The 24,815-nt window shown below is 44.2% G+C and overlaps 2 protein-coding genes across 5 annotated transcripts; one reads left to right on the top strand and one right to left on the bottom strand.

Annotated features, from left to right (window-relative positions):
- Positions 1–238: 238 nt before the first annotated feature.
- Positions 239–4,332, bottom strand: Mocs3 (molybdenum cofactor synthesis 3). The gene has a single exon (XM_050120153.1). The coding sequence runs from the start codon at positions 4,325–4,327 to the stop codon at positions 2,951–2,953; it is 1,377 nt and encodes a 458-aa protein (XP_049976110.1). The 5' UTR covers positions 4,328–4,332; the 3' UTR covers positions 239–2,950.
- Positions 4,333–4,603: 271 nt separating this feature from the next.
- Positions 4,604–24,044, top strand: Dpm1 (dolichyl-phosphate mannosyltransferase subunit 1, catalytic). Of its 4 annotated transcripts, XM_050120154.1 has the most exons (9): positions 4,604–4,770; positions 7,848–7,947; positions 10,637–10,670; positions 13,750–13,826; positions 14,049–14,074; positions 16,979–17,074; positions 20,951–21,019; positions 22,650–22,764; positions 23,500–24,044. In XM_050120154.1, exons 1-9 carry the CDS (start codon positions 4,610–4,612, stop codon positions 23,602–23,604), a joined length of 783 nt encoding a protein of 260 aa, XP_049976111.1. In that variant the 5' UTR covers positions 4,604–4,609; the 3' UTR covers positions 23,605–24,044. The 4 variants fall into 4 exon arrangements, 2 of the variants coding, with proteins under 2 accessions (XP_049976111.1, XP_049976112.1); XR_007588362.1 differs by lacking the exons at positions 20,951–21,019; positions 23,500–24,044 and adding an exon at positions 16,331–16,607; XR_007588361.1 differs by lacking the exons at positions 22,650–22,764; positions 23,500–24,044 and adding an exon at positions 16,331–16,607.
- Positions 24,045–24,815: the final 771 nt, after the last annotated feature.

Genomic DNA, 24,815 nt, shown 5'->3' with positions numbered 1-24,815 from the left:
TAAGCTAATCTCTGTCCAGTTCACTGCGCACTAACCCTGACCCATTCAGCCATTGGCCTATCTGTAAATCCCAGGGGTTCAGTGGCCATTTCAGAGTCTGATTAGCTATGACCACACAGGAGCCCAGGGAGAAGTTATTGACCCTGGACACTCTGAAGGGTCTGATGCATCTTAATGAGTGTGGCTCCACCTTGGAGCATGAGTTACATAATAAAGAACCTGTTAGTAAGGCACGATGACACATCTTTTAATCCCAGTACTGGGAGGCAGAGGCAGGCAGATCTCTGTGATCTCAAGGCCGGGCTGGTCTACATATAAAGTCCCATGCCAGCCAGAGCTACACGGTGAGACCCTGTCTGGAGAGTGAGCCTGTGGCTGCTCCCTACAGGTTCACTGCCTATCAGTCTCCTTGGGAAAGTGGATTGGTTTGGGAGGGGAAAGGGACTCCTGAATCCCCAAGTTCCTTTGTCTAAGAGGGAGCTGGTGACAAGTGTGCTCAACTTGTGAAAAGTTTGGGCAACTTAGTGAAACCATAGCTTGGAATACCACAATTTTGAAGGGGGACTCAGTGAAAGAAGGCTTGCCTAGTTGCATTAAGCTCTGGGTTCAATTCCCAGGGAGTGTTTCTGTGTGTGGTCTTCAACTGGTGTGCTTTCTGTACCTTCTCCGGTGTGATGCCTGCTGGACATGTCCAGGATGGAGGCCCATGCTTATCTGTGTCCACACCAGCACTTGCCCATCCTTAAAAAAAGGCTTCTCCTCTGCAGGCTAATTTGTCAACATTCAGGTTCCAACTACAAGGAGAAGCAGATTTCTTCTTTTTTATTTTTTTTAGGTTTATTTTATTTGTATGAGTGTTTGCCTACAAACATGTCTGCACACATTTGTGCAGTCATCACGGGAGCCAAAATAAACTCTTAAATCCCGCAGTTGCGAGCCACCATGTGAGTGTTGGGAACTGAACTTGGGTCTACCAGGCAGTTACAAACACTTAATTTTTTAGAAGAGATTTGCTTATACTTGTGTATTTTATGTCTATGGGCGCTCTGGCTGCATGTACAGCTGCAGGCCAGAAGAGGGCATAAGATCCCATTATAGATGGTTGTGAGACACCATGTAGGTGCTGGGAATTGAACTCAGGACCTCTGGGAGAGCAGCCAGTTCTCCTTCCTACAAAGACATCTTTTAAAAAAAAATTACTTGCCATCACCAGTTCATCAAAATAGCAGAGAAGTCTGACAAGGGGGCACACACTTGCCAACCTGGACAGCAAACAAGGCCCTGTGTCAAAAGTAAATAAAGGACTCTGAAACAAAGACATGCAAGTGCATGGTACCTGGGAGTAGTTATGATATACCTGCTCCAGCCCACCATGCCATTCAGGGGATGTTGTCAGTGTGGCACGTGTCTCATAGCTAAAAGTAAAGCCTGGCCTAGCTTTGACTCTTACTAATCCCTTTCTTATTTAAAGAAAGAAAAAAAAGATTATCAGTGCTTTGAAAGAGGTGACTCTGGCCTGCAGAGGGCTTTTTTTTTTTTTATAGCTATGTTTTTAATCCTTTAAAAAAAAAAAAAAAGCCAGAAAATGCAGAGAAGCTGGGCAGTGGTGGTACATGCCTTTAATCCCAGCACTTGGGAGACAGAGGCAGGTAGCTCTCTGAGTTCAAGGCTAGGTTGGTCTTCTGAGGACTGGACAGTCAGGGCTACACAGGGAAACACTGTCTCGAAAAACACTGACCTGGCTATACACACTGAAAGTAGTGTGGACTGTCTGCCAGCTCATCAAACTATTTGTGGTACTGGAAATGAAGCCTAAACTCTTCGGCCTGCTACCACTGACTCTTACCTCCTTTTTACTTTTTGAGACAGGTCTCGGTCAGTTGTCAGTTGTGCCCAGGCTGACCTTGGACACACTCTGTAACTCAGATAGGCCTTGAACTTATGATCCTCCTGCCACTGCCTCTAGAGTAGCTGGATAGACTGACCTGCAACAACAGGCCTAGTGAAACTGTTTACCTTGTAAACATAAAAACACCTACATAAAAATTGAGAAATAAAGTGGATGGAATCAAAGTAGACAAAGGGGTAGGAGCAAAGGCTGGGATTTGGACTAGAAGATACCAACGACAATGCAGTTAAGCAAATGTCTCATGTGTATGCCATTAAGGTGGACACGGAAGCTAAGTACAAGAAAAATGCTAGCAACTTCTAAGGGAAGCTGATGGTCCACAAATCAGTTTCCTTTATTTTGCTATCAAGATTGTACTCTGATATTCATGGCAGGTTCTTGAATGACCAAATTCCAGGTAATGAAAACACTCTGTAGTTATCTATGTCTACAGTGCATATCCTAACATTTTAATTAGAAATAAGACTCAAATATCTTTTTTAAACTTTTTTTTTATATATTTTAAAACGTTATGAGTGTTTTTGCCTGCATGTAAGCCTGTGCACCAAGATCCTGCCTGGTGCTGGAAGAGGCAAGGAGACATCTGACCTCTTGGGACTGGAGCTATAGACAGTTGTGAGCCAGCACACGAGTGATCCCCTCTGGGAGGGGGCAGCCAATGCTAAGTCACTTCTCCAGCCTCCCAAAGAATACCTTAGTGAGCTGAATGCAAGTGTACCATCTGTGAGTAATCCAATTAGACTCGGACTCGGAGGAAGTAAAACTGTGTCCTAGTTCCAGGTATAAAATGGATAGTCCAGAGCGCATTGTGATTGCAACAGAGAAGAAACAAAAACCCTGTCACACCTCACGCTATATGCTGAAGGCACACTGTACAAGGGCCCCAGACACAAGGCAGCTCTCAAACAATTTTAGCCTGCTTTCTCAAAAACCTCCTTGCAAGAGTCTATTTGTTCCGAGGCCGTGGACCCAGGCTCTTCCCTACATGACTGAAGACCCTCGAGGTATCACAACCATCCATGTGATCTGCACGGGGCTCCCTCAGTACTGTGGAAACGACTCATCAATTTTGGCGGCCCAGGCCATGAGTCCCCCTACAATATCCTGAACGGTTAAAGAGTCTAGCTCTGGCACTGCCTTTAAGGACTGCAGGACCCTCACAGCTTTTTGGGAGTCGTTCCCCAGTTTGCAAATCACATACACAGAGAGAGCAGTCCCTTCCTCCGAGTTCCGCTTCCCTTCCCGGAGGGCATCCCCTAAGAGCTTCAGGCTGTCGGCATCCCTCCGGTCCAGCTTATTCAAAGGGATGTGGAGGGCGTGCGGCAGACGACAGATGTCCACCTCCACTTGAGGCCGGACGTCCAGCAACACGTGGGGCGCTCCGGAATCCAGAAGCCGCTTGTAATCAGTCACGGAAATCCGTTCCTCGGGGTCCAGGAGCTTCAAGATCCGGCACTTGTCGGTTGCCGAGGAGCCGCAGAAAGCCTCGTAGTCCTGCAGGCGGGTCACGGTGGGCTGCTGCCCGCACACGGCGCAGTCGGGCCGGCGATGCCGCAGCCGGATCCGGCGGAAGTGGCCGCCGAGGCCGTCGAAGAGCAGCAGGCTGCCGCTATAGGACGGCCCGAGCCCGGCGGCGATCTTGAGCACCTCGAGCGCCTGCACGCAGCCCAGTACGCCAGGCACCACGCCGAGGACGCCGCCGTCGGCGCAGTTGGTCACCGTCTCGGCTGGGGGCGGCCGCGGGAAGACGCAGCGGTAGCAGGGCCCGCCGTCGCAGTGGTAGACGGTCAGCTGGCCCTCGAAGCGCAGCGCGCTGGCCGACACCAGCGGCCGGCCGGCCAGCACGCACGCGTCGTTCACCAGGTAGCGCGTGGGCACGTTGTCCGAGCAGTCGGCCACCACGTCGTAGGCGCGGACCAGCTCGAGCGCCCAGGCCTCGCTGAGCGCGCGAGCGTACGCCACGCACTCCACGGCCGGGTTGAGGCGGCGCAGCGCGGCGGCCGCCGAGCGAGCCTTGGCCTGGCCGGCCCGCGCCTCGTCGTGCAGCACCTGGCGCGCCAGGTTGCTCGTCTCCACCACGTCGTGGTCCACGAGCCCCAGGCGGCCCACGCCGGCCGCCGCCAGGTACTGCGCCAGCGGGCAGCCCAGCCCGCCGCAGCCCACCACCAGCACCGAAGCCGATGCCAGGCGCAGCTGACCGCGCACGCCCAGCTCCGGCAGCAGCAGCTGCCGGCTGTAGCGGAGGATCTCGGCCCGCGACAGCTCGGCCTTGGGCAGCAGCGGTGGCAACTGGACCGGACGCTCGGGCTCCGGCGCAGACGCCAGGGCTGCAGTCAGCCTCCGCTTCAGCGAAGCCAGCTCTTCCTCGCGCCGGGCAATTTCATCCTGTAACGCCGCTACGTCCTCCTGGGCGGCCATGACAGTCTCTTCCGGAAGTAGCCTGGAAGTGACTTCCGCTTCCTGTTACCCATCTCTTAGCGACGGGGAAGACTAAGACGCTTACTAGAGCCTGAGGAAATGAAACGAACGGGTGTTTCCGGAGGAGACCTTCGGAGGCGACTTGAAACAGTCGCAGAATCGGAGTCTTTCCAGAGAACCACATTGAGGCCTAGGAGAGCCAAGACTCCCTCGGGCCCCAGAATTTGGTACGCTCCACGCCGGTGACGCACTTCCGCTTCCGGTGCTTCGCGCAGACCCGTCATGGCCTCCACGGGGGCGAGTCGCCGCGATGCTGCGTCTCAGCGGCCGCCGCAGGCCGGCTCCTCGCGACAGGATAAGTATTCGGTCCTTCTGCCTACCTACAACGAGCGCGAGAACCTGCCGCTCATCGTGTGGCTGCTGGTGAAGAGCTTCTCCGAGAGGTAGAAGAAATTTCTCGCGCGTTGCCGGCCGCGGGCTGCGCGGCGGCGGTTGGCCGCGAGAGGGGACCCACCGAGGCCCGGCCTCGGCTCCCGCCCGAGCCTGCTCGAGGCTTTTCCCAGCGAGGAAAGCCATGGCGGACAGCCCCGCAGCTGTCTCCCGTGCGTCTCTCCTTCCCGCTCAGGTCTCTGGCGAGATCTGCGTTTCACTAGTGACAGCTCGCTCTGGCCTCCGCTCCCCCACCCCCGCCTTTCTCGTGAAGGGACTGGCTCGGCTCTTACTTCGGGGGTGAGGCTGAAACCTGACCTCATCCCTCTCCAGGCGCTCACGATCGGCCGCCAGAGCCGGACGTCCTGAGCCGGCGCTCTCACCCGCACCCCCGGGGCCCAGCGCTTACGTAAGCTTGATGTTTGCGCTGTCGGGGAAGTGCTGATGAGCAGGCAGAGAGCACTCTCGCCCAGCGCTGTTGTGGCACCGACATTAGGAACTGGGTCTAGTTAGTTTGTGTGTTTGAGCCTTGCTCAGTGCTAGGCAGTGTTCTACTGAGCCCATTCCTGCCCCTTAGAAACGGGAATTTTGACATTGGAAGTGTTACGCAATTTTTTATAAAGGTCTCCTAAGTAAACTAAATAAAATGCCTCCTGAGAGCAGTGCAGAGACAGTTGTTTGACGGGCAGATGAGTGTCATGATGCTATGGTAATTTTGGGCGATCTTTTCCTATCAACGTACACAAATGTGATTTTGCAAGTTAGGTAGGATGCCGTAGCAGAGCGCTGTTTATTTAGACTAGTCTTGTCAGAGAACACAGGTTGTTTCCAGAGCATTCTGTTTGTTCGTTGACCTTTGCTTTTCAAAGACGAACGAGGACGCTGTGCCCATGTTGTCTAGCAGTCAGAAAAATGCCAAGCTGGGTGGTGCAAAGGAGGCAGAGGCAGACAGATTGTATGTAGCAAATTCAGGTTCAGCTAGGGCTACATTAGCATCCCCTGTCTCAGAAAAACAAAACAAAATGCTTGATGCATAGTTTCTCTTTACAGAAAGCCCAAACTCACCATACTGATTGGCAAAAACCATAGACAGCCTTGTTTGTTTGAGACAAGATCTCAGAACTGCATAGTCCTGTCTGGCCTGGAACTCACAACAGCCTGCCTCCCAAAATGCTGGGTGGGCCTGAAGGGTGTACCACCACTCAGGGCCAGGATTGCTGGGCTTGATGTTGTTATGTTGTTTGTCTATTTGGAGTTGCTGTTGTTTTTGTTTTGGTGTTTTGAGACAGGGTTTCCTTTTTGTAGCCCTGGCTGCCCTGAAACTCATTCTTATAAACCAGGCTGACCTCAAACTTGGAGATCTACCTGCCTCTGCCTCCCAAGCGCTGGGATTAAAGGCTTGCTACCACCACTGGTCAGGCTTAGGAGTGCTCTTTTGATTATATCTGAATAAAAATCAGTTTGCATATAGTGGCCCTTCCGTGGGTAATAGATATTTTTTTGTTAGGTTTTATTTTTTAAATTGGTTCTGCCAGCTTTTTCCAAATTAGAGAATTTAACCGAAACATTTTAATATGCTTTGACTTTGTATGCTGGTTTTACGGTATTTTTGCCCTGTTTAATTTATGAGTCCAACACTCTGTACCTTCCCACTCCAGTTCCCTGCTTCCTTTCATTATATTGTAACCTAGGTCTGGGCTGGAATGCCTCAGCTTCTGAAGTTCTGGGGTATCTTTTTTTTTGTGGTTTGGGAGTCAATTGTGCTAGAGAATGGAACTTTGCCAATGAAGTGGATGTTCTGGAATCAAAATAAGGTTTAATAGGAATAGCTACATCTCAGATGTAGTTCTGGTTTTTTCATTTACCTGACCCTCTGGCTTGTTTGAAATCAGGAAGGGAGGAATTTTGCTTAAGAATGCCTTCACAACAGACAGTGGTGGGCACGCTTTATCACAGCACTCCAGACAAACAGAAAACGGCATTGGTGGCATCAAGGCAGAGGCATGTGGATCTCTGAATTCCAGGCCAGCCTGGTTTCCAGGATAGGTTCCAAAGCTTTACAGAGAAACCAGAAAAACAAACAAAAAAAGGCTTCACTTTGTGACAAACCTTTTTCCAAAATCAACATCTTTTTTGTTGTGGTCAGGGTCCCTACTCTTGTGTGTGTTGTGGGCTGGGTGTGTACACAGGCTAGCAGAGAACACCTGCTGCCTTTCTCTTTCAATCTCCACTTTTAATTGTTTGAAACAGGGTCTCTCTTGGTTTAGAACTTTTCTTATTTGGGGGGTTTCAACCTCCTACCCACCTCCAGTGCTGGAGTTACAGGAATGCTTAGTTATACCCATTCTTGTAGCTGCTGGGGATTCAAATTCAGGTCCTGTTGCTTGTATAACAAGTACTGTTACCCACCAAGCTATCTCCGCAGTCCCTGTTGTACCTGTTCTTGACTTTGAGGTTTTGTTTCTTTCCTGCCAAGTTTGCCAGAGCTAACTTTCACAACCTTTAACAGTCTGTTGTTTCCTGGTTGATTTCCAACCAAATGGGCAAGAGGAAGGTGTTGCTTCCTTTTCCTTCCCCTTTATGCCTTATAAAAGGGTGTGGGTGGGTAATGGTGATTATGTGTACATCAGGTGGGATTCATCCTCCAGACAACAAATGTTTATTGGTTTTTAGAGTAGAAAATATTCTGTGAATATAATGGAAAGTAAATTTAAGAGTGAAATAGCCATTCAGTGGTGGCTCATACATTTAATTCCAGCACTCTGGAGGCAGAGGCAGGTGGACAGCCTAGTCCAGGACAGCCAGGGCTACACAAAGAAGCCCTATCTTGAAAAACTAAATAAATAAATAAATAAATAAATGTGAAATTAAGTCAGATAAATTCCAGGGTTTTTTAATGTAAATTTGCATACTAGTATTGTTTTGCTTTGTTTATTTTGAAATAGGATCTCTGGTATTGCAGGCTGTCTGTGAAAATCACTAGAGCTGAAATGACCTTGAATATCCTGACTCTCCTGACTTTCAACTTAAATTACTTAAAAATTGGAGAGATTATCACCCAACATTAATATAAATTTAAATTTTATTTTAGTGCGATCAACTATGAAATTATAATCATAGATGATGGAAGCCCAGATGGGACAAGAGAAGTTGCTGAACAACTGGAAAAGATCTATGGGCCAGACAGAATTGTAAGTCACAGACCCTTTCCTTTCTCTGTGGGGGAAGGGTGGTAAGGAGCAAAGTCTGGAAAGAAGAGAGGCAGCAGACCCTTTTGAGATCAAAATTATGTATCTGATATGTGGACTAGTGGTAATTTTACAACAAAAGAGTGGGCTTGACCTCTGGCTTTATGATGGATTCTAAAGATAAATTTTCTTATAATATTGAAATAAGATGGGTGTTGGGTATGTTATAGAGCTGATCAGGAAATAGTTCTTGGGTTTCTGTCTTGCTCACTCCCTTCTCTGGGCCTGCATATGCTTTGTACACAGTACTGCCTGCAGCTCGGAAATTGTAGGTAAGAAAGGTGATTTTGGCAGAGAGACAGGAGTGACTTCAGGACTTGAGGCAGTTACATTTCTTCATATAGAGTGATTGGGGGGAATACTTCCAGAATCTCAAAATCCCAGGCTTGACATTCTCACTCCACCATAAGCCTGTCCTCCTGAAGGAGCGACTTGGACAGACACAGAGCAAGTTTATAGTGGCTTCATGAATTTGATATTTTTTTTTTAAAGAGTTAGATCTTACTAGAAGATATTCTTAATATAATTATTAAAAGGTGTTCTAAACTTAATTTGTAGAAGATATTCTTACTATAGATTTTAAGTATGAGGGTGAGAGAGGGGTGTGTGGGCTGGAGGAAAGCTCTTGCTCTTCTATAAGGACCTGAGTTCAGATCTTAGTACCCACATCAGGCAACTCAGAGGTTCCTATAACCCCAGCATGCAAACACCTGCAAAGAAAGATACGGCGTAGCTGTGGCTTCACTAACAGTTGCTGTGAATTGTACTTTGGATAGCTTGGACCAAAAGCACACAGTTGAATACAGATTTATAAAACATGTTTTGGTGTTAGCTGTACAGTGTCATTTGTGTAGTTCATTGCAGTCCAGGGTCTCTTGGTTTGCGCACATTGCTGAATGATTTGCTGTGGGAACCTGCCTTGTTCATTGTAGATGTTTAGTGGTATTTCTGGCCTCTACCCACAAGATGCTATGTTGACAGAGGTTTCTGTCCCGCCCGGTCCCAAAGAAACACACAGAGGCCCACGTTAATTATAACTGGTTGGCCTAGTAGCTGAGGCATCTTATTAACTAAGTCTTACATCTTTAATTAGCCCATAATTCTTGTCTGTGTTAGCCACATGGTTTGCTACATTTTATCAGTGAGGCATTCTCATCTTGCTTCCTTTGCCTCTGGGTGACTACTGCAGACTGAGCCTTTCCTCCTCCCAGAATTTTCCTATTTTGGTCATCCCACCTATACTTCCTGTCTAGCTACTGGCCAATCAGCATTTTATTAAACAAATACAAGTGACAAATTTTTACAGGATACAATACCATTGTCCCACAGCAATGCCAGTAGCAACTTCCCTCCCTTTTTGGCAACCTAGAATGCATGTGATATTGTTACATGTCCCCTTGGGGACAACATTGTCTCTTTTCTAGATAGAGAACCATTGTCAGAGAAACATAAGTCTCTGGAGACTCTCTGGATACTTGTCTTTTAAGAAATGGTAGTTGATCGACATAGGAAAACTCGAGCTTTTTCCCTGTGGTACTGGGGAATTAAGCCTAGGGCCTCACACATGCTAGGCAGATGCTCTGTTCTACCATTTGGTTGTATCCCCAAATCTCTAGACAGGGTCTTACCACTACGTTGTCCATGGTGGCCTCAATACATACCTTTCTGGATGTAGTGGTATACTGTTTTAATCCCAACACTCAAGAAAAAGGCAGAGGCAAGTGGATCTCTGAGTTCATGACCAACCTGATCTACACAGCAAGTTTCAGGCAAGCCAAAGGTACATAGTCAGAACCTATCTCAACAATAAACAAAACACAAGGAGAAAATTTGCATTTATAATCATTGTTTCCCTGGATAGCCAGACAGTCCTCCTTTCTCCTCCCAGCCCCCTCAGGGCCCAGGCTGGCCTGAAACTCATTGCAATTCTCCTGCTTCAGTTTCCCAGATGCTGGAATTGCAGGTCTAAACCTTACAACTATAACTAACATGTTCATTATTCTATGACTGTTTGTTTTTCTTGTTTTAGAGTTTTGTTTGTTTTAAGTTTGAGGACAGTTTTTTTTTAAGGTTTAAAAGAAAGACTTCAGGGTGGATAAACTGTAAGTCTTGGCAGCTGCATGGAAGAGGAAAATGGAGTAAAGGAATACAGAAGACAGAAAAGAGCTGCAGAGAGACTGTTGAACTAGCTGGCGTGATGACTACTTTCTTGCTTTGTTCTTAGATATAGTCATCCTAATGTCTGGGTTGGCTCAGCCTTTCTGATCTTGAGCTCTTGCCTCCCAAACACTGGCACTGCTGATGTTACACCATAGTTTATACAGTGCTGAGGAGAGTGATAGCTGGTGTTACACTGTAGTCTACACAGTGCTGAGGAGGGTTAGGGTCTCCTTGATAGTAGGCTTCATCACCAACCCCCAAACGCCTTTTTAACTTTGGGCAAAAATGTTGAATATACTCTGCTTCAAGGTCTAATAAAGTCAACTGATCTTTTTAAATGAGTTTGCACTTATAGTAACAAACTTAAGAAATGATCCTTGAAACTATAGTCTTGAGTATGCATTTATAGGAGTAAAAATATTTAAAATATTTTTGTCTTTTTGTGTTGATATGTTGTTTCTTTTTCTTGCAGCTCCTAAGACCACGGGAGAAAAAGCTGGGCCTCGGTAGGTAGGGGCTTTAACCTTTTTCTGTTACCTGCCCTAGTCATATTTGCCACTGTTTACCCAGTTTGGAAAAAAACTCTAGTACAGTCAACCTTGAGTGATTTCCACAACACCCTAATGGTTTCACTTGGGTTGCCTGTATCAATCAGGACCGACTCAGCAAAACATAAGCCATTATAATTCTGTCCAAATCAGATATTTAGTACAGGGATTCTAGTTAACAAGGAAAACATTGTTCAGAACCCTGATTTAAAGCTGACTAGTGAGGGGCTGGAGGGTGCAGAGGGGTAGGACTCAGAAACCTGGTTAGTTTAGAGGGAAGGAGCAGAATGTGGGGAGGGCGAAGGTGGGTGTGGAGCTGCTCAGCTGACGCCAGATGCCATGCAGAGGGGATTACTTAGATGTCCCTGGTTTCTCTTGGCACTCTTTACTTGTCCTCCCAAAACTCTGGAACACAAGGGACAAGAATCTAGGAAGTGGGGTTCTCTATAATGGAGCCTAGACAAAGGAAGAGCCCGGGAATGTGTCTGAGGGTGTACATCTGGGATCAGTATATACTTTGCAAAGTCTTTAAATGGTAAGTCTAAAAGGTGATTATTTCTAAGAATGAAAAAGTTTTCACCTTAAACAGAACATTCTAGAGCAGTAGTTCTCAAATCTTCCTAATGCTTTGACCCTTCAATACAGTTGCTCATGTTATGGTGAACCCAACCATAAAATTATTTCTTTGCTACTTTATAACTAATTTTTCTACTGTTACTAGTTGTAATGTAAATATTTGATATGCAGGATATCTGATACTAAACCCTTGTTGAAAGGGTCATTTGACCCCCAAAGTGGTCGAGACCCACATGGTTTGAAAACCGCTCGTTGTTCTAGAGTATTTCAGATGAGCCCAGTGGTTCTGAGAGGAAACTTGAAATGCCTTCAATTCGTAGTCCTTAACAGAGGAAGCTGTTATCCTGAGGTTGGGGACATGGCTCCGTAGTTAAAGAAAGTACTTGCCCGTACATGAGGGCCAGAGTTCAGATCTCCAGAAATTCTGGGTGTACATGGTGACTCTCTTGTATGTAATTCAACCCCAGAACAAGGAGTGAGACTAGCCATATCATTGAGCTCTGAATTTGATTGAGAGACCCTGCATTAATAAATGAGGTAAAAGGATTGAGTATGACTTCGGATCTCTACGTGCTTACACATTCATACCTCATTCCCACAAAGAGAGAAAGCATGCATACTTCAAACACATGGATAAGAGAAAAGGTTTCTGTCCTGAAGAATGAACTTGCTAGCAGCATCAAATGCTTGAGCTTCTAAGTCCACAGATTCTCTGAGATTGAAATGATCTGGAAGATGCCACCAAAAAAGCCAGAGTTTTTTAACAATCAATGAAAACATTAGAGTCAATCAGTCGGAGTTGTTAGTAAAGCTCAGCGCTCTAAATGAGATGTTTGTGATGTTTTGTCTTTAGAACTTGTTTCTGCTTTCATTGATCTCTAGTAACTGTCCACACTGTGGCACTAGCTTCTGTGTACAGGGTACAAGGATCAGAGAAGGAATTTGGCATTTCTGTCACCTCAAACATGTCGGTTTTCAGTAGTTGGGACATTGAAAAGCCTCCCTAACCACGTTTGGTGGTGCCTATCTTTAATCTCAGCCCTCGGGAAGTAGATGCAGGTGGAATCTTTATGAGTTTGAGACCAGCCTGGTCTACATAACAAATTCCAGACAACATAGTGTGAGACCCTGTCTCAAAAAAAAGAAAAAAGTCAGGAAGTCTCTCATTTTGAAATGCTCTGCTGGTATCAGTCATTGAAACTGGACTGCTGTGGATTGTGATGGTGCTCGGGATAAAGAGTGCAGGAATTCCCAGTCATCCCAACATAGCTAGTCAGGCAAAATGAGATAGCTGGGCCCCTGGCCACGTGTTCCCAGCGGGTCCTAGTATACCTGACGGATTGCAGTTGACCTTCAGTAAACAGCCCCTTTGGAACCTGACTTGGAGTGGAGGGAAGAACAGGAGGGAAACTGGCTGGGAAATGAAACTGGGACCAGAAGGTAATGCCTAGAGCAACGGGAAGGTGGAGGCAGAGTAGTGAAAGATTGAGGTAGGGCTATATAGCCAGTGTGCCTTGTAGTCACAGTAGGGAGTCGCTGGCAGAAACAGGAATTCAGAGCCTTCCCTGGGCGTGAGTGGTATAGTCAGACACCTGGTGCTATTTACTGCGCAGTAGCTTGTTAGAGGGTCAGGAAGTGGGGGGGGGGGGTCATTGGAATATATTTGAGGTTTAAGAAATAGATAAGATGGCATGGCTAGAAGCTGATGTGTACATATGGAACTCTGAGAAACCTGGCCTCTGTCTCAAGAAGACACTAAAGCGTTAGCAAGAAGGTTTGGTGTTTGGAGGTTATTTTTGGGTGGGGCGACAGCATAAACATACAATGATGTTTATATAATCTGAAACTTTGGAAGCTTGGCATGGTAGCTCTTAGCAGCTTTAGACTGAGACAGAAGGATCTCCTGAGTTCAAGGAGTGAAACCCCCACCTAGTCCCCCTCCAAAAAAAAAAAAAAAGAGAGAGAGAGAAGAGACTTTTGTATTAAAACTTTTTTTTTTTTTTGCTATTTTTAAATATAGGGATGGTTGGGTTTTTGTTTTAAGTATTTTGCCTCTATGTATGTCTATGCTCATGTGCATAAATTGTCTGCAGAGTCCAGAACAGGGCAGCAGATCCACTGAAGCTGGAGTTACAGTGGTTGTAAGCTGCCATATCAGTGCTGAGACTAGAATCAGGTCTTCTGGTGCTCTTAACCACTAAGCCACCTCTCCAGGTCCTTCTGGTTTTTTTTTTTTTTTAAATATTTATTTATTTATTATGTATACAACATTCTGTGTGCATGCCCGAAGACCAGAAGAGGGCGCCAGACCTCTTTACAGATGGCTGTGAGCCACCATGTGGTTGCTGGGAATTGAACTCAGGACCTTTGGAAGAGCAGGCAACGCTCTTAACCACTGTGCCATCTCTCCAGCCCCCTTCTGGTTATTTTTGTTAATGGGTCTAACTACTTTCATTTTTAGGAACTGCCTATATTCATGGAATAAAACATGCCACAGGAAACTATGTCATCATTATGGATGCTGACCTCTCACACCATGTAAGTGGCCTTTACCACTCTCTGTTCTGTTTTATTCTATGTTGAGCTGGTCTTACTATGTCATCTAGACTAGTCTGAAGGGTGCGGGGATTCCCCTGCTTTATCTGTTGAATACTAAGATTATAGGTGTGCACTACCGCACCTAGTTTGCCTTTCTTGATTAGGTGTTTATGAGACTTGTCATATGTTGCTGACTTACTGTTTATTCTTTCCAATTTTCAGCCCAAATTTATTCCTGAATTTATCAGGTAGGTACTGTTTCTAGTATTTTTTTTTTTGGTGGGGGGGACAGCCCTTTTTTTAAATTTATATTTTACATATGAGTGTTCTACATGAGCACCCTGCATAGCAGAGGAGGGCATCCTATTGCAGATGGCTGTATGCCACCATGTGGTTGCTAAGAATTGAACTCAGAGTCTCTGGAAGAAGAGCCACTGCTCTTAACTGCTCAGCCATCTTTTCAGCCTTGTTTCAAATATTTCTAATACTAGAAATTTAAAATTCAGTTTGTTCATTTAAAATATACATGCCACTTTAACTTTTCTATCAAAACTTAACTATAGAGATTTGAAACTCATAAATACAGGCCTGTGACTAAATGACCTATGTTAGGAGCCGTTAGGAAATATCAGTGGGTGGTTCTATTCTCTTTTCTTTCAGGACATGGAAAAGATGAAGTCCTTGTTGTCTAGAATTAGGCCTGACTTATAATAGTCAAAGACCATAAACCATAGAATTTGGTCCAGGAGTACCAGGATTCTAGGTGTCTTGATTCCACAGTGTAATCCCTCACTACGTTGTCAGTCAGCAGCCACAGCTTAAAAGAGGGAATTAGAGGAAACCATTTCCATGTGGCCAGTAAAGCATGAGAGAAGTCCATCCTGTTGTGATCGTGAAGGTGCCTGTCACCGGTTAAGTTTGTCAGAGGTGGAGGCTTTTAAAGAACCAGTAAAATGATAAGCCGGACATGTGCGATGCTGCTGAAGGAGGTGAGTCATAGACAGAGCCTCTCTAGGAAGTAATGTGGGAATACGTCAAGATGCATGAGCTTTGTCTTAGCTGTTTTAGTGTATTCCATTTGAAAGTCTAAGCATGCTGATTATTTTAAAGAAATTTTATTTGGACATTACTGGTTGTGATTCTGTTGAGGTGAGAGACAGTGAAAACAGTCCCTGTCCTAGTCAGGTTTATATTGCTGTGATAAACAGCATGACCAGAAGCAACTTAGGGAGTAGAGGGTCTTGTTTCAGAATTTTTTATTATACTATGTGAAGATGTGTCACTGTATTTGTTTACCAAAAAGCTGAATGGCCAATAGCTAGGCAGGAGAGGTTATGGGGGATTTTCTGGGAAGAGAGGAACTGAGGAGGGGAGGGGATGAATCTAGGCTCAGGAATTTTGCCAGTAAGACACAGGAAGTCAGACATATAAAATGGAGGAGTGGTAAAGAGCCACGTGACAGAATGTATATTAATAGAAACATGTTAATTTAACTTAGAGGAGCTAGTTGGGAGCAAGCCTGAGCCAAATTATTAGGGAGCTGGCAGTACCAAAAGAACTCCTGACAACAGGATTTATTTCATCTTGCATCCCAGGTCACATTCCATCACTGAGAAAAGTCAGGGCAGGGACTGAAACAGAAGCCATAGAGGAACACTGTATAACTGACCTTTTAGCCTGCTTTCTTATGTACCCCAAAACTACTGCCCAGGGATGCCACCAGCCACATTAGGCTAGGCCCTTCCTCAGCAATCATCAGTCATGAAATACCCCATTGGCTTGTTCACAGACCAGTCTGAGAGGGAAGCATTTTCTTAGTTGGGGTTTCTTTTTCTCTAATGACTCTAGCTTCTATCAAGGTAATAAAAAACAACCAGTATCTGAGCTGAATTGGTCCATTTTTGCAAGTGTTAAAAATGAATGGGCTTGCCTGGCGATGGTGGTGCACGCCTTTAATCCCAGCACTCAGGAGGCAAGAAGATCTCTGTGAGTTTGTGGTCAGCCTGGTCTACAAAAGTTAGTTCCAGGACAGGCACCAAAACTACAGAGAAACCTTGTCTTTAAAAAAAAAAAAAAAAAAAAGAGTGGCTTGCTAGGCATAGTGGCACAGCCCTTAATCCCAGCACTAGGGAGGCAGAAGCAAACTGAACTGATCATTGTTGTTCAATGCCAGCCTAGTCAACGTAATATTCTAGGACAACGAGGGTTATATGGACCCTGTCTCAACACAGGGGAGAGGGAGTGGAGGGGGTGAAGAACTAGGCACAGCGGCAACGTCTGTAATCTCAGCATTGCTGAAGCAGTGTCCGCAAAAGTGCTATGAATTCAAGGCCAGCCTAGACTATATAATGAGTCCTTGTTTTTATTATTATTAGTGTTGTTTGTCCCGGTCTAAGAATTAGAAGGGTTTCTATTGATTTATGCTGATACATACTTGGATTCTAAGTTAATGATTACAACAAAACTCTTAGTGGGAAAATGGATGTCTTGTTGTTTTGTATAAGGAACAACAACCTGGAGGTACCTGGCCTTTCCTGGAGAAGAGGCCTGGACAGTGGAGAAGGGCTTGGAGCCAGCATGTGGTGCAGTCAGCAGATAGAATCCCTGGGCTCATGCTCCAGTATAAGAAAAATAAAGAGACTGGAGAGATGGCTTACTGGTTACAAGCACTGGCTGCTTTTCCTGAAGACCGAGTTCAATTCCCAACATCCATGTGGCAGCTTACTACCAGTCTGTAACTCCAGTTCCAGGAGACCCAGCTCCTTCTTCTGGCCAAACATGGTATGCTGACATTCAGGCAGGCAGAACACCAATACACATAAAACTTTTTAAAATTTTTAATAAAACTCACCAGTCACTGTTAGCACACACATTTAATTCCAGCACTCGGGAGGCAGAGGCAGGTGGATCTCTCTGAGTTCAAGGCCAGCTTGATCTATAGAGCAAGTTCCAGGACAGGCAAGGGCTACACAGAGAGACCCTGTCTCAAAAAACTTTTTAAAAAATTTTTAATAAAATTCAAGATAGTTTAGATTTGAAAGACTCATTTTGGACAGTTGAGATGTCTGCTTGACTTCGTGCTTGTGAGGTTTGTGAAGATGCCTGGTGAAAGCCTAAGAACTTTATCTAACTGAGTTATCTTTTTCCCACAGGAAACAAAAGGAGGGTAATTTTGATATTGTCTCTGGAACTCGCTACAAAGGAAATGGGGGTGTTTATGGCTGGGATTTGAAAAGAAAGCTAATCAGGTACATGTGTGTATGTGTACATGTTACATGATTTCTCTACAGGGAAACTATGAAAATAGATGGAATACTAGGATTGGATTACCACAGTCAGGGCCTTTGGTGGGTTTGTAGGATCAGGCTATAACTGCTGACAAAACTTCCCAGGTCTTACCTACAGTTTTTTCTTTGCTAAGAGTTTTTCTTTGACTGTTTGGGGAGAAATCAGCACTGTTACTAGAACCCTTGATAGCCCTGGTCTGCAGTTTTGTATAATACAGTTTGGGAATAACTGTGTTTAGTAAACCCCAGCACTTGATGATAGCAGCCTTTAAGTCAGACAGATCTTTTAAAATTATGTTTCTCAATATTGTGTTACCTTGTATATTTGCCTTCTTAAAGGTTTGCTCATCGTATAGCCAGCATTCTAGTTTTCTGATACTGTCTGACAACCCATCTCCAAGTTAATTAGGAATCCATGGGCTGGCTGGCAGCCCCTCCACTACCTTCCCCTGGCCTTGCACCTGCAGCTCGCTTCCTTCAACACAGGGTTGGCTAAGATAGCAGGTCACACACCAGGCGGTTGGTGCTGTTGGTTGGCTGGGACATCTCAGTTCTGATGGCTGCGTGCGTGTGTGTGTGTGTGTGTGTGTGTGTGTGTGTGTGTGTGTGTGTGTGTGTTTTAGACAGGTCAGGGACATGTGCAACACAGGTGTGTAGGTGTCAGGCATCTTCCACCTTATATTTTGAGATAGGGTTTCTGCTTGTCTTTCAGTGAGGATTCTGAGGATCCCACTGGTGTCTTAAGCATTTGAGGCCGGCACTTTTCTGCCTGAGCCATTTCCCCATGCCCTTCATCTACTGTTAGGGCTCCAAGCAGTAGATCAGTATTTCTTTCTTTCTTTTTTTTTTTTTTTTTTTTTTTTTTTTTTTTTTTTTTATTTTTCAAGACAGGGTTTCTCTGTAGCTTTGGAACCTGTCCTGGAACTAGCTCTTGTAGACCAGGCTGGCCTCAAACTCACAGAGATCCTCCTGCCTCTGCCTCCCAAGTGCTGGGATTAAAGGTGTGCGCCATCACCGCCCGGCTAGATCAGTGTTTCTATAAACAAATAGGGGAATAATAGTCTGGCTCTTGGTGTGAAAACCCATAAGAAACTTAGATATCCAGTGTACCCCACTCTGTCAGGGTGATAAGGAGAGAGTTGTACCTACCAGTAATATCTTCTTCACTGCCTCATCTAATTGAAGATTAGTTCACCTCACTTGTGGAATCTTGGGGTAGTCATTTAAAACATTTAAGAGACTTAATCTTCTGTGAAATAAAGAGATTAGATAAGTAGTAGTTTTCAATACTGCTAAACACTAAAATCTTAGAAGGAGAGGAACACACACTGCTACTCTGGCCTTCTCAAACCCATTCTACAGACTATATGACAGGGAGTCTCCAGAGGTTGGAGGCAGGCTCAGCTGAGGCTGAAAATGAGTTATATTAATCTCTAAAGGCATTTTGAACTTGGTCATTCATTCATTCACCTTTTAATTCAAATTAGGGAAGTCTAATCATGAGTACACCTTTTAGTCATGGCATTTAGTTGCATCTGATGATAGTAGTTACTGTCTGTATTGTATAGGCTCTTGGTCTCCTTAGGGTGGTCCATAATGAATTCAAACACAGACTGAGTGACTTAACACATTTTAATCAAAACATTCTTTTTTTTTTTTTTAAAGATTTATTTATTATGTATACAACTTTCTGCCTCCATTTATACCCACACACCAGAGGAGGGCGCCAGATCTCTTTACAGATGGTTTGGAGCCACCATATGGTTGCTGGGAATTGAACTCAGGACCTCTGGAAGAGCAGACAGTGCTCTTAACCACTGAGCCATCTCTCCAGCCCTAATCAAAACATTCTAATTCAAGGTCATACAAGGATTCCACTCGTTCATTAAAAATCCACCATCACTGGGCAGTGTGTCAAGTGCCTGTTGTTCCCCCCATATTCAGAGGCTGAAGCAGGAGGATGACTTCAAACAAGGCTTTTGGGACCAACTTGGGCAGCATGACAGGATTCTGTCTTAAATAAATAGAAAATAAAACAAAATAGAAACATTGTTTGGGGGCTGGAGATTATCACCTAATATATAGGAATCCCTGGAAGTCCCTAGCATATCAACTACATGTAACAACCCATTTCTATAATCCAGACACTGAAGTATGGGTAAAAGACCTTGTCTTACACAAAACAAAAAGCCCAAACCAAAAATAATCTTACACAGTAATACAGACAGACACTTCTGTCTTCAGTAGTATTCTATTGCTGTGAAGAGACACCATTAGCATAACAAATTATAAAGGAAGGCATTTAACTGAAGGCTTGCCGACAGCTAATGATCATCATAGCAGCAAGCATGGCAGCAGGCAGGCCTGCAGGCAGGCAAGTTGGAGCAGAAAGAACAAGACAGACTGACATGAGCTTTTGAAACCTCAAAGCCCACCCCTAGTGACACCCTTCTCCAGCAAGGCCACACCTCCTAATCCTTCTTGAACAGTTCTGTCAACTAGGAACCTAGTATTCCAATGTATAAATCTGTGGGGCATTCTCTTTTAAATACCACAACTTCATTCTCATTTAAAGTACCACAACAGTGAAACATAAGCTCTCTAAAGCTTCTGTTTTTGGGGGGCGGGGGTGGGGGGGGCACTGTGTCTTGGAATAGTATCACAGATTTTAGATGCAACTGAAAACTGGAAAAATGTTCATTGGTAGCCATCATCCCAGCTGCTGTCTCTAACATTATGGGGTGTGTGTGTGTGTGTGGGTGGGTGGGGGTGTGTGTGTGTGTGTGTGCGTGCGTGCGTGCGTGCGTGCGTGCGTGCGCGTGTGTTTATTTGGTTTGGTTTTTTTGAGTTAGGGTTTCTCCGCACCATTTGAAATGCTAATATAGCAGTGGGGTCTGTTAGTCTAGAGCCATTCTTGTGGATTGAGTGTTTGCTACCTACAAATTCCTATGTTAAATGAGACCCTCCACCCCACCCCAGTGTTTTGGAGTCTCTGGGAGCTGATTAGTTTGGAAGATAATGGGATGACCCCTTTGATGGAATTAGCACCACCCCACCCACTTTTCAAGCACCTTGGTTTTTTAATTTCTCTCCAAAAACCAGGAGAATACATTTTCAGTTTAAGTCAGTGTATAATGTATCAGAGTACAATGTATGGTATCCAGATACTACCTGGAGCACACCCCACCGCCCATCCCGCTTTGATGCTGTTTTTCTTCAGAGTTTGTGATCCTCCTGCTTTAGCTTCCGGAGCCACTACCATTGTAGCCTTGAGCCACCGTGCTATGAGCAAAGTTAGTCTCTGCTGAAATCTAAAAAAGACACTTCTTATGAAACTTTTATCTTTTTCTACCCGCAAACTTTATCAAATCTTTTCTGTCAAAGCATTTATGGGTTTAAATGACTTATTTTTCTTCCTAAAATTTGGTTTGGGGTAGGGAATGAGTGTTTGTGTGTGTGTGTGTGTGTGTGTGTGTGTGTATGTGTGTGTGTGTGTGTGTGTAAGAGAGACTTGGTGTCTCTTGTAACCCAGGCAGTCATTACCACCACTGTCCATGCAGTGCTGGGGATGGAGCCCAGGCCTTTGTGTATTTATGCTGGTAAGCAATCTCTCCCTGAAGGCAGGGCAGTCACTTTCAGGTTTCTTCTCTGTCTTACTTTCTTACTTACAAAGGTAAAAATCCTACTCTTTCCTGAACAGTGTCAGATCTCATTGCACTGTTTTAGAGAATTAACTTTTGTGTGAAACTGATATCACAGTTATTAATGACTAGCATTTGTGACATTGTTTCTCTTGTTGCTAAATATATTAATAAGGAAAATCTGATTCATTGGCAGCCGTGGGGCCAATTTTATAACTCAGGTTTTGCTGAGACCAGGAGCGTCAGACTTAACAGGAAGCTTCAGGTACAGTATTTCTTCTATATCTAGAACCTTGTTAAAGGCAGTGTGTTAGACTCCTGCTTTCCAAGTCAAATATAGGGCTTTGGCATGCTTGTTTACCTCAGTGCTGGGCTTGGCTGCCCATTGGAAGCATGGCTATTACTGGTGCACTCTGGAGAACAGCCTGTGCATATCCCAACCACAGCATCCTTTGCAGAAAAGCCTGCAGCCCTTACCATTCCTGCTTTTCTATAAATGAGTCTGTGTAGTCTGTTTTATCCATGCTTAAAATCTAAAAGATACAGAAGCCTAGGGTAAGATTGGAGGAAGAGTTGGTATCTAAGTGACTTTCTTCCATTGATCTTCAGAGAATATAGCTGTGCCAAATTGTCACTTCAGTGTGTGTGTGTCTGCACATGAGAGAGACTTAAAATCTAAAAAGAAGTTGTAGCCCTCCTGCCTACAGTTTTAAATAAATAAAACCCCTTCTAAAGACTCATGCCTCCTGCTGCTTGGATTTCCTGAACAGAAGAATTGGATTCTATTCCCCACGGGTCTTCCCCATCTTACTTTATAAACTGCGTGAGCCACTTGCTTGAATATCAAGGTGTGCTTGACCTAAGGAACTTGCATACAGCAAGTGTTGTGACCTCAATTGTTCTCAGATGTCTGCAGGCTGGCCTCCATCCTGTGATGCCTCGTCTAACCTAGCTCACCTATAGTATTAGCTGCTTTTCCTGGGGCTACCTCATTGTCCTCAGGACCTTAACCGATGTAGTCAAGCCTGCTAACTGCTGGGCTGCTCATCACCTTGGTACATGTCATAACTTCATCTCAGTTCTGCCATTCCAGCATGTCCACTTCAAAAGTAATTTCAAAAGTACCAGTGCTTCTGTATCGGGTGACTAATTTACCATATTTCATAATTTCTGATAGTATAAATCTCAAAAGGACATTAAGAACTATAGTGGTATATTTGTGTTTTAATAGGTAAGGCTTGCCTGAAGATCAGAGGACAAAGCAGCCACACTGGTCAACCATACAGGCCAGGGAGTGGTGGCACACATCTTTAATCTCAGGACTCGGGGAGACAGAGGCAGACAGATCTCGGTTAGTTCAAGGCCACCCTGCGCTACACAAGATTGAATCTGTCTAAAAGAGAAACAGAGCTCACCCAAAAGTGATTCCAGCACTTGGGATCCCATGCCTCTAATTCCAGCACAAGGGAGGTAGAGACAGGAATGATATGGCTAGGCAGAGAGAGGAACATGAATGGGAAAAGATAGGAAGTCAGTGGAGTATGGAGTTTGAGGATTTGTGGAGACAAGGTCTCACCCCTTTGGTCTGAAGATTTGGTAAAGTTAAAAGGTCTCTCTAGTGGCTTGGCTACTTTGCTTTTCTGTTCTTCGGGTTGAACCCCAATATCTGTCTCTGGAGTTTTATTATTTTTGCTACAAATAACTCATTTTCAAAAGTATTCCAGGCTCTTAGCAGGTACTTCTTGCCCAAGACACATGATCACAAACTCTAAGAACTTGTCTATGCAGCAGGGACTACTGAGTTTTAGATTATAGACACCAGTGAGTTGCGAAAGTTCAGGATCTGGATGATAGGAACATGTCCATATGTTCATAAATATTCTGTTTTCTTACAGATTATACCGAAAAGAAGTTCTACAGAAATTAATAGAAAAATGTGTCTCCAAAGGATATGTCTTTCAGATGGAGATGATCGTTCGAGCAAGACAGTTGAATTACACCATCAGTGAGGTGAGCAACTGTTCTATGTCCTACTCCCCAGAAACAGGTTTATAAAAGCACAGCTTTCCTAGTGCTGAGTTGTCCATGTCTTAGACTTCGGGTTATTTGGAGTGTCCATATACTACAACATGAACATTCAGATGAGTGTGTCTGACCTACTGCAATTTATACCAAGGTGTGGTTTCTTGTACCTCCTCCTTCAGAATAGTTAACTTGGCAGTATGAGCTCCTTGCTGCTTTTCTTTTTAGTAAATGTCCAGAGTTACAGAGCACCAGCTGGAGGCAAGGTTTCAGGCTGGGTGCTGAGTTATTGGAGAAAACCCCATATCTAATTCCAAACCCTTACTCATAGCAAGAAAAACAGCCCCTCCCAGAATGTCTCTTCTTGATGAACATTAGGAAATTTGTAATTTAACTCTATCGTGATCGTTAAATTGAAGTGAGAAAAAAGTGAAGTCTTTTTTTTTAAAGTGTGGTTTTTCTGGAAATACAACCTGACATTTGAATGGACAAACATCATATTGGGGAATCAGTGCTTCTCAGACAACTATAGATTTGGGTTAGATTAGATGGCTTAGTTTTAGATAATATGCTAAAGGTCAGTTACTTGAAGAACTACGACTGTCAGTGTCCATGTCAGACTGGTGCTGTGGGTTGAGGTTTTGCTCTTGTAATGCTGTAACCCTAATTGGTGACGTCATCACTTGAAGACTGACTTTAATGTATGTGTATTTTTTTAACCAGGTTCCAATATCATTTGTGGATCGAGTTTATGGTGAATCCAAGTTGGGAGGAAATGAAATAGTCTCTTTCCTGAAAGGATTATTGACTCTCTTTGCTACGACATAAAAGAAACTATTCACTTATAAGTTCTGTGTTCGTTTCAATTAAAAGAAAGAGAAGCCCAAGTCACTGATTTTTATCAATGTTCTTTTAACACATGAGCCAAAGGTAAGGTGCATTTCCTACGGATCATTTCTCTGGAGAAATTCCATTTTATATTTTAAATTAAAATTTAAAGCTATTGGTTTAATGAGCAGTGTTCTCAATTTTCATGTACATTGTGCTGTATTAAGACCTATAAATAAATGTATATAGGTTTTGTGTAAAAAAATGTTGCTGCTTTCATCAGATATGTTTGTGCAAAGTTTCTATGAAAAAGAATATGAAATACTCTGTAAAACTAAGTTGATGTTCTTTCTACCTAGATACTAGAGGGGAAGGTTATTACATTTATAGGCAGTTTATGTATGAACTGAAAAAAATAAAATAAAATCTCTGACCTTAAAGTACATCTCAGATTTCTGAACCAGATAAAGTAGTGCTCTCTGCAGGCAGACTTAGCCTGGTGAGAATGCTTGTCCACTGAAAGCAAACTGCAAAGTGTACATTGTGAGGTGGAAAAGAGCTTGGCAGCAGTTGGCTCAGAGCTACTGTTCTGTTTTTTCCTTTTGAGCACTAACTTCTGTTAGAAAGAATATTTTATCTTGTTTTATCTCAAAATGCTTGTTTTTACATTATTTCAATACCTCAACAAACTTGCCACCACAAATGTGTACTATTTTTCTTCATCCAGAAAAATGTTCTACTTGTTAAAATGAAGGATAAGTTGCTTCATGCAACTGGGGCAAGTACTCCATTATCAACCTTTTCTAACTCTTAAAAGTCAGTGAATTTCTATCTGTAGCATAGTTTCAGGTCATGTAACATGATTTAGGTTTTGAATAAGTACATGAGATAGATTGCCTGTCCCTTGGAAGAAATCTGCCTCTAGGTTACTTGATAATCACATTTAGTGAAGAGAGTCCAGGTACCATAGACCCCAAGCTGACTTCCAACTTCCTCTGTAGTTGACTGGTTTTGAATTACTGGTCCTCTTGCCCTCTTGAGTGGTGGGATTATGGGTGTGTATCATGACTTAGACACAATCTGGATATCTGTTTTCCCACCTTACTTTGGCTGCTAAAGAAATTAAAAGTCTTAATGTTCATTTCCCTCTTTCTGGGTGATTGTAACAGGAATGAATATTGATTAAAATCTTATTTTGAGTATTAAAGTAT

This window comes from Alexandromys fortis, unplaced genomic scaffold (genome assembly GCF_014885135.2).
Source record: "Alexandromys fortis isolate MF-2015 unplaced genomic scaffold, M_Fortis_MF-2015_v1.1 scaffold_141, whole genome shotgun sequence".
NCBI lineage: Eukaryota > Metazoa > Chordata > Mammalia > Rodentia > Cricetidae > Alexandromys > Alexandromys fortis.
Note: the sequence above shows the minus strand (reverse complement) of the source record. Positions and strands in the feature narration are given on the sequence as shown.

Excerpts from the sequence above, each read along its gene's own strand:
- Mocs3 (XM_050120153.1), bottom strand. The coding sequence starts at position 4,327 with ATGGCCGCCCAGGAGGACGTAGCGGCGTTACAGGATGAAATTGCCCGG.
- Dpm1 (XM_050120154.1), top strand. The coding sequence starts at position 4,610 with ATGGCCTCCACGGGGGCGAGTCGCCGCGATGCTGCGTCTCAGCGGCCG. Across the intron at positions 4,771-7,847 it reads GTGAAGAGCTTCTCCGAGAG|TGCGATCAACTATGAAATTA; the intron begins GTAGAAGAAATT and ends ATTTTATTTTAG. Across the intron at positions 7,948-10,636 it reads TCTATGGGCCAGACAGAATT|CTCCTAAGACCACGGGAGAA; the intron begins GTAAGTCACAGA and ends TTTTTCTTGCAG.